This window comes from Hippoglossus hippoglossus, chromosome 3, assembly GCF_009819705.1.
Source record: "Hippoglossus hippoglossus isolate fHipHip1 chromosome 3, fHipHip1.pri, whole genome shotgun sequence".
In the NCBI taxonomy this organism is placed as follows: Eukaryota; Metazoa; Chordata; class Actinopteri; order Pleuronectiformes; family Pleuronectidae; genus Hippoglossus; species Hippoglossus hippoglossus.
The window spans coordinates 24,303,814-24,312,857 of NC_047153.1; the positions used below are offsets into that span (position 1 = coordinate 24,303,814).

General features: G+C 45.6%; 1 protein-coding gene across 1 annotated transcript; it reads left to right on the plus strand.

The window, feature by feature from the left end:
* Positions 1–2,127: 2,127 nt before the first annotated feature.
* Positions 2,128–8,775, plus strand: larp6a (La ribonucleoprotein 6, translational regulator a). Its single transcript, XM_034574514.1, has 3 exons — positions 2,128–3,147; positions 5,079–5,277; positions 6,788–8,775. The coding sequence occupies exons 1-3, from the start codon at positions 2,318–2,320 to the stop codon at positions 7,883–7,885; spliced, it is 2,127 nt and encodes a 708-aa protein (XP_034430405.1). The 5' UTR covers positions 2,128–2,317; the 3' UTR covers positions 7,886–8,775.
* The last annotated feature ends 269 nt before the right edge of the window (positions 8,776–9,044 follow it).

Consider the following 9,044-nt stretch of genomic DNA (forward strand, 5'->3'; position numbering starts at 1 on the left):
TCATTTAATTTCAGTTTTGATGTCAAAGATATACTCGGCCCTTAAAGAAGAAGAGGAAGAGGAAGAAAGAGAAGAGTCAAAAGCTTTGTCTCAATTCAGGGGCTGCATCCTTTGGAGGACGCGGTCTACCCCACCCACAATGACTGCTTCCTTCATGGGTTGCATAGACGGCAAAGGCCGGACCAAAATGAGACAGAGGACCACTGTATCCTGGGGAACACAACTATGACATTGTAAAAAAATTTAATAAAGTGCTCTCTCCTGTTTCAAATAAAGACTTGACATGCCCTGTGAGAATTTATAATCAGATTAGTATTATAACATACTTATTTCTTCTCTCAGCTATTGTGCTGTATTTCATTCACTGATGCCTGAAAAGCAGGATGACTTAAGTGGTTGTGATTCTGTTCCACAACTGTCATCATTCACTATCAGACACTGTAATTTAACATCAACTTACAACTCACAAATATGAAGGTTCCACTTTACTGTTGCTCCTGCAGGAGTTTTCCAACAGCGCTGCAACGTCAACTAATACAGTTAGGATGCTGAAAAAAACATTTTAAACTGTCTTAAACACGCAGAAAAGTGCCAGTCAGCAAATTGCTTATGTGTGTCTAAAACAGTTTTAAATGTTTTTGTACTACTTTAGCTGTGACTGACACAAGCAGTGGATTTAAATGCTCAATTTAAGGCAAAAAAAATAATATAAGTTATAAGGTTCCACGTGTGATCAGGCAGACACACAAACAACATCAACAAAGGGCAAGGCAGAGTCAGAAAGCTAAGCAAAGTGAAAAAGCACAAAGGTGCTTAAACACAAGGATCGACTGAAACACTGTCACAAGGAACAAAGACCAAGTAGCACAGAGAGAAGGCAGCACAGTGACTGGATACAGGAGGAGACACTGAGACAAAGGTGAAAAAAAGAAAATCACAGCGGTGAGAAACACAAAGACAGGAAGTGGAATCTGGAATGAGAGGGGGTGTAAGAGAAAACAAAATAAAACAAGAAATACTCTGAATAAATACACTGAACATAACAATAACTCTGCCTGAATGAAATTACAGGACCAAATGAAACAGTTTGGAATAGTGAGTGACCGTCAAAGAAATAAATGAAGTCAATGTCTCATTTTACAGAAATACACAACTAGAATTGAATCCACCTTAAATTACCTGAGCGTGACCTTGTTCATTAAGACTAAAGCGGAAGAAATTGTGTATTTCAGATATTTTGTGCTTGCGTCTCTTGAACGCAAATCTCGAGAAAGATCTATCTTATCAGCTTCACACTTGGCACTTGTATTGTTACTGCAGGATTTGTGTTTTTAGTCACTGCAATTTGGTGTCAGTTTCACAGAGTTTAACAAACTGAGATGAAACAATGTACAAAGAAGTGCACAAGGTCACACACTGCAACTTGTCAATGCCGACATGTGCCGTCATTCCAATGTAAAGTAGCCATAAACCGGCAATTGGCAGAGAATTGTCTTTAGAGCGTCATATTTTTAAAAATAAAAATATCAATACTTACCGCTATTATATCGATAATTGTATCTCACGAGTCTGGACGACAATATACTGTTATTTTTGTCCCACCCCTACAATACCCAACATGCACTGTATGAAAAAATAACAGCAATTAAGTAAATCATTATGTCATTATATATAAACCACACACATGAACATTTTCATTTAATGGAAAACACTGACTTATAAAATCTTCACTGCAGATAAACCAGGTAGGGTGAACAGAACGTTTTCTAATTCACTCTGCACCATGTACTTATAGTGTTTACAACATCCAGCACTAAAACAATAAAAAGTGATGAGGAGGACTCACTAATGACAAGGAATAATTCTGAAGATGGAAGAGAACATGCAGGTTTAGGACACTGCACTAGTCTAATCTAATATGGAATCATCAGCCCTGGCCGAGGTTTGTCCACTAAATCACCAAACATAATGTATCATTTGTCTTTCATGAACTAGCCTACTAATGGTTCGTAATCCTGACTTGTCTTTCGTGACACCTACTACTAATTTATGGGTTTCCTCCACGTGCACCACTTCCGTCCTGCGTGCGACCAGGAGCCCAAAGCCAATCATCCACTTAGCAGCGTTAGGGGGGGGGGTCGTCGTCCTTGGCACGGCCTTTTCCTAATTAGAAGGAAGTGGAACACGTGAATTTGCTCTCCTACTTAGACACATGCAAACGAGGTATTCGTGTCTTCGCGGAAAATAGACAACACTCAGAGTGCATGTGTGCGCGCGTGTGTATGTGTGTGGAGGGTAAAAAAAGAGAAACAGTAGTATGCACGCCTTGGTGAACGCCTTCATGCGCTGCCTGGCCTTCCTCCTGCCTCCCTCTCGGCTTTGTGTCGGCTCCTGCCTGTGGGCTGGGAATGAGTGCGAAGACACGCTGCTGCCGCGGCCCAATCCCAGAGCTCGTCTCAAAAGCAGAAAGCCTCTTACATTTGAGGAAGTAGCAGCAGTGGCAGCAGCGGCGGTGGTGGAGGAGGAGGAAGAAGAGGAGGAGGAGGAGGAGGAAGAGGCACAGCGCGGAGGCTCCAGCCCGTCCGTCTCGCCAGGTCCAGGCTGCGTCTCGCCGGCTGCCACAAGCCCCGCTGTTCCTCAGGGCCCTCCACCGGGTCGGATCTGGATCGGGGGTCTCTGGCGAGCCGTGGAGCGCGTCTTCGGAACCCCCTGGGTGCTTCTCCGCCATTACTGGTGCCCGAAGAAGAAGCGTCGACCGGCTTTACGCACCGCGCATCCTGCCCGCGCCTTCGACTCGAGCCAGATAAGAAGCGTCCAGGCAGGCGCTGCTGCTGCTGCCGCCGCCGCTACCGCCGAGGGAGGAGAGCAGGGAGCGGGCGGGAGCACCCCGGCTCATTCGGGGACCATGAGCGGGTCTGTGGACATCCCCGGTCCGAACCCGGCGGCGTGCGCCTCGGATGCGTCAGCGGAGCGCGGCTTCGATGAGGTAATCACCGTGGATCAGCACACGCAGGAGATGGGGACGGTGACGATCACGGTGGCCATTCAGGCGGCGGAGGACGAGGAGCCCGAGGTGTCGTCCAGCATCATCGACTTCCTCGGGGGAAGCTGCAGCGAGGACGAAATCGGAAGATATGACAAATCCAGGTTGGAGTTGCACAATACTTTTAAGTTTTCTGAACAATGTCAGATAGCAGAACAATTAAGTCCATCATGCTCTGGTAAACAAACTGCTTCCTTTGTAATAAAAGACCTGCGCTTTAATCATTGACACATTTAAGTCCCATGATTGCAAGTCAACTGCCTCCTCCGAACACCAGGGTTCAAGCTGGGCTAAGAAACAGTTTCCTCTCGGTGGCAAGGTTACACGGTGTATATCTGCATCGGATTTGACTCTGTATTAGCCATAGCTCCACTCGCTGCTCATGTGCTGGCAGGTCCCCAGCAGTAGGTACAGTTGGATTGGTTTGTTCCACTGGGAGAATGCCAGTTGTGTACACAGATGCTGTTCAAACAGCTACAATCCAAACAGGCGACCACAAGAAAGGGAAACAGCATCGCAATGTGCCCAGGAGGACAATAGATGCTTCCAACCGGGAGTGCAAATCCTCACAGACAGATAGACTAGAGGGATATAATTATGATCATCTCCTGGGTGGGACAGCAGGGAAGTGAAGAGTGTAACCACCTGCAGGCAGCACCGGTGCTGTTAAACCAGACACCTGTGACCGAGATAAAGGATGGCACCTTAACTTTAATCTAATTCCCCTGCGTCATGGCCTGCTATTTTTATCCTTTGACCTGCAAGTTCCTCACTTGGACAACGTGCGAAAAGAGTGAGTCAGTTGTAGAAAAGGCCAAAGAGGGAAATGCATCACTCTCTTGTTTGCGTGTAGGTCACACCTTTAGTGACTCACTGGCACAGACACCTGTGCACATTTCTGTTCTCCACACAGGATGATGTTTTAAGAGCATCAACCATCTGATGGCATGCTGGTTACTAATAGAGGAAAGTGTAGTTTATCAGCTGTCCTTTCATGTGGCTGTTGCACCCAATATTCCTGCTACACATTGCGCTATAACAGTGATGTGAGAAGTGTGGAAATTCCCCAGTATCTATCATCTCTGCTGTGATTTCTTGAACGCACATGTTAACATCTCGTTTGATCATGCAGTGACAGTATTTTCCTCTGAATGCTGGTGGTTATTCTGTGGAAGCCGTGGGCTTGTGCCAGCTGTGTGGTCAGTCGGCTGGAAAGCTGTCGACTGAGGGTGTGCGAGGGAGGAGGCTGGAGGAGGTGATGAGTCATCCACAAAATTTCATTCAGACCCTCACTCTTAATCTGCAGGGCTACCCGACTGTGCTGCTTCACGGCTTTGGCCAAGTGCCTGCGGGAGATCTTTGTGCTTTTTGTCTTTTAAACATCTACCGTATTGGTAGCAGTTTTTGTAAACTGTGCGAATTTGATTTGGTGAGCCACCATATTATGTGTGGGAGGAAGAGCCTGTGACTCTGCACCCTTCAGATGGAGAGGTCTTGGCAGTTTCGGGACAGGGGCGACACTGTGGGTCGAGGTCTGGCAGCGAGGCATGGTGACATGGCTGGAGACGCAGCTTGTCAACTGCTGTGAGACAAAATCTGAAAGGAGGAAGACAGTCCATCCCTTTTCTCTCATGTTGCAGAGAGGCATGGCAGGATAATGATGCACTGCTGCCAACAACTTGTAAGACTCTGGCTTATTGTATTAATGAAAGTGAGACGTGTAACAGTGGTAATGTTTGCAGTTTTAGGGTTTGAAACATTTTTATAGCAACAATGTCAGATAACTATACATTTAAGTCCACCATACTATGATTGGGTAAACAAACTGCTTCCTTTGCATTAAAAGAGCAACTGCCTCCTCCAAACACCAGGGTTCAAGTTGGGCTAAGAAACAGTTTCCTTTAGGTAGCAAGGTTACACGGTGTATTTCTGCATCGGATTTTACTCTGTATTAGTTTGCAGTTTTAGGGTATGAAACATTCTGATAGAGTGACGCACTGCTGACCACGATACGTGTTTGTCTTCCCATACGCAGCGGGGCTGGCACCAGTGGAGGGGAGCTGGAGGAGGACAGCTGGCAGCCCCCGGATCCAGATCTCATCCAGAAGCTGGTCGCTCAGATTGAGTACTACCTGTCCGACGAGAACCTGGAGCACGATGCCTTCCTGCTCAAACACGTCAGACGTAACAAACTGGGATTTGTCAGCGTCAAGTTGCTCACATCATTCAAAAAGGTAACCATGGCTGCAGAGCCAGAAACACAATAAGAAGTCATCTGAATTCCCTGCGCTAATAGGGCTGCAAATTGCACACTGAGCCTTTCACTACTATAGGCTAAAATATAGCGTCCACTCTACAAGCTGAATTGTCCACTGGTGGCTCATTATGGGCTTTTAATCTTGTATACTGATATCCCTGAGCTGAGAGTCAGCTGCATATAGTATCGTATACGATAATCATGTATAGTATTTTGAACACTGACAAAAAAAATGTACAAATATAACGTTAATAACAAAGCTGAGGGGGAAAAAAATCCGTTTTCAAATAAGAACCAGGGGCTTGACATTGTAATTGCAATGATGCAGAGGCTTGTGAGAATTGAATAGTAATGAATATCAACATGACTTGTTGTTGGGATGCAACAGTATTCTCTTATTGAGTCACAAACGCTGGTGCTACTCGAGGTTCATGCATACAGATTTGCAGGCCTGCGTGTTTGTGTTTTTCTGTTTATGCTGCAAGTGATCTGCATCCCCTCATACACACTAATTTTTAATATAAACAGGGATTCAACTGTGAGCTTGGCAACACTGAGGTGACACATTTTATAAATAAGAAAATTATACAGCGATGATGTGACTAATGCAGTGAATTCAGGATATTTGAACCGAATGGCTTATATCCACAAACAGACTCAGTTATTGATTCAGGACCTATGAGTTAAAGGAAAGCACTAATCATTGATCATGCTGACTAGGGCTGGGCGATGAGGCCAAAAATGACATCAAGATAAAAAATGTAATGTAAGTCGATATTGATAATTATCACAATAAATGTCACATTATTTAAACTTATCTTAAGTTTAAAGACAGATCTTTGCTCCTGAGTGCAGTGGCTGATCTAGGATATTTCCGTGCACTATTCCTGATTCAGTAAGGTGCACGTTTAAGTCATTCTTTGTTTACTGTTTGCTCTATAGTTTTGCGCAAAGCCACAAAACATTTTAAACAGTTTAAAAGATAGAATTCTATAACAAAGTGACTAGTTTACAGGACAGGAGCATTTCAGGGGCCATCCAGATTTCAGCCGGGGCCAGTGCCCCCTGACCCTAACCCTGGATCTGCCCCTGCCTGAGTGAAGGTTGTGGTTTTAAATTCTTTATGAGCAGAGAATGATCAACAAGAAAATATTGTACAAATCTGAGGTAGATCCATTTTGTCACGGTGCTTACACAATGCAAAAGCATTACATCGATATATATTGGACTTTTGTTATGTTGCTGTTGATAAATATTATTACATTGGGAGAATTATTGATCACGAATTAGTGTGAATCATTGCCCAGCCCTAATGCTGACCAGCTTAAGTTATTGAACCTTTTTATTAAACATTTCAAGCCTTAAAAAGTAAAGGCTGTATAAGTAGAAACTGTTGCAGAGATCAAAGGTGTGACCTAGTGGTTTAGAGATTGCACTTCTAAACCATTTAATCTCACCCATGTAACACAACTATCATCTCTTTGCAGGTGAAACACTTGACTCGTGACTGGAGAACAACTGCTTATGCTCTGAGACACTCAAAGATACTTGAGCTGAATGATGAGGGCCGTAAGGTGCGGCGTAAATCCGCAGTGCCGGTCTTTGCCAGCGAGTCGCTGCCTAGCCGCATGCTGCTGTTAAGTGATTTGCAGCAGTGGCCAGAGCTGGCTACTCTCGCGAAGGATAATGGAGGGAACGAGGGAGGAGCGACCCAGCAGGAGCAGCTGATGAAGCTGTTGCTGAAGGCTTTTGGAACATACGGCACCATTGCTTCTGTCAGAGTCCTTAAGCCTGGGAAGGACCTGCCGGCTGACCTGAAGAGGCTGAGCGGCCGCTACACTCAGCTGGGCTCTGAGGAGTGTGCCATCGTGGAGTTTGAGGAGGTGGAGGCTGCTGTTAAAGCCAATGAAGCTGTGGGGAGCGACGATGGTGGGGCCAATTTGCTAGGGTTGAAAGTGGTCTTGATTGGCACCAAGCCGCCCAAGAAGAAGGTACCCAAAGAACGACCACGTGAGGAGGGAGGGATGCGCAAGAGTCGCTCGCTCAACAGCAGAATACGGGAGCTTCAGTACCACGGGGACGACTCTGCCTGCAGCTCTTCAGATACTGAGAGCAACCCTACATCCCCAAGGCTTGCCAGGAAGTCCCAGTCCTGCAACAAGCTCAGCCCGACCACTGCCAGTATCAGCTTCCAGAACAATCACCTGAGTCCTGGAATCTCCCCGCGTAACAGTCCGTGGTCCAGCCCCCGCGGCAGCCCCTGTCCCCAGCGCAAATCCCCACATTCCCACAAGTCTCCCCTGGCCAGTGAGGGCAGACTGAGCCCTGAAGCCGGGCGTCGCTGGGCAGACTACTCCTCAGACAGTAGCCTCACCCCTTCAGGGAGCCCATGGGTTCAGCGGCGCAAGCAGGTGGCATCTCAGGAGAGCAGCCCGGTCGGAAGCCCGATGCTGGGTCGAAAGATGCAGAACGCTGACGGCCTACCACCAGGTGTAATGAGGCTGCCCAGGGGTCCCGATGGAACCCGCGGCTTTCACTGTGTCACTATTGGCGAGAGGGGAAAGACTGCTGCTACTCAGACTTGATGCGGAGAGTCCTTATGCATTCCCTAGCCCCCCCCTCCCCGGAAAACAACATGAGAGATTGGAAATTCAAGCTGTTCTTAGCCATGTCGCTCAGCCCCCACCCCACATTTAAGACTGTGTAGATATACTTTTGTTGAGTGCATCAGTTTTCAGTCTTTGTTATATTTTTATACGACGTTTTGAGTTACCATGGTAACATTAGTGGTTTACTAATGGAAATTTGAGTGAATGTAAATTGATATTGCTTTGAGAGAAAACTTTGCAGACACCACGCTCCATTGCTGTCAAACGTGATTTAAATGGGGTGGGATTGAGAAGGATTTTTTTTTTTGTGTGTGTCCCGTCATGTGTGTAAAAGCTCCCACCATTAGTGTGTCTGTTGATGGTGTATACATGTGTACGTGGTGTAAGTATCATAGGGGCATTGACCTGATAGAGATATCACCATATGCCTTTTTCTGTATTCGTCTACTGAGAGTTCCATTTTTACATGCTATTTAAACTGAGACCATAATCACTCCACTGCCATAAAGGTTGGACAGGTAAACGTGGACATGATATTATTTTTGTAGTTTTTATTTAGCCTTTTTTAATTTCAGTATTTTCAGTACGCTTTGGCACTTAGTTGGGAAGGAAGGGTCTCTTCTTGCCCTGTAAATGTTAATTTTTTCGGCTGGCAGCTGCTTTATTTATTTTTTTAGCTTTATTTTTATTATCATTGTTGTTTTCTGTGCATATCTGTTTCCATCGGTCTAAGCTCACAGTGTGGTTTGAGGGATGTTCGGGTCAGGCAGAACAGAGCAGATGCTGACATGTTCTTGCCTTCACATCTGAGCTGGGGTATTTGTACAGTGCAATTCCTATTGTACAAATAAATCACTAAAATTGCAGTCGGTTTGACTTTGTCTTTTGTTTGTGTGACACATATTGAGGCAGTCATGTTGGTGTGAGACAACCATGATCCAAACCTTATTTAGTTTTTTTTATATAAGTGAGACATTGTTGCCTTGCCTAGTCTGTACAAGGGGGTTTCAGACTTGGAAAGCAGAACTGGCCCACAGGTGTGGACTGCACAGATGGGAGCGTCGATGGATTATGAGCTATTTAAATTTTACATAAGAAATACCAGTTGCACCAGTAATGTTTTCAGGTTTCTTGT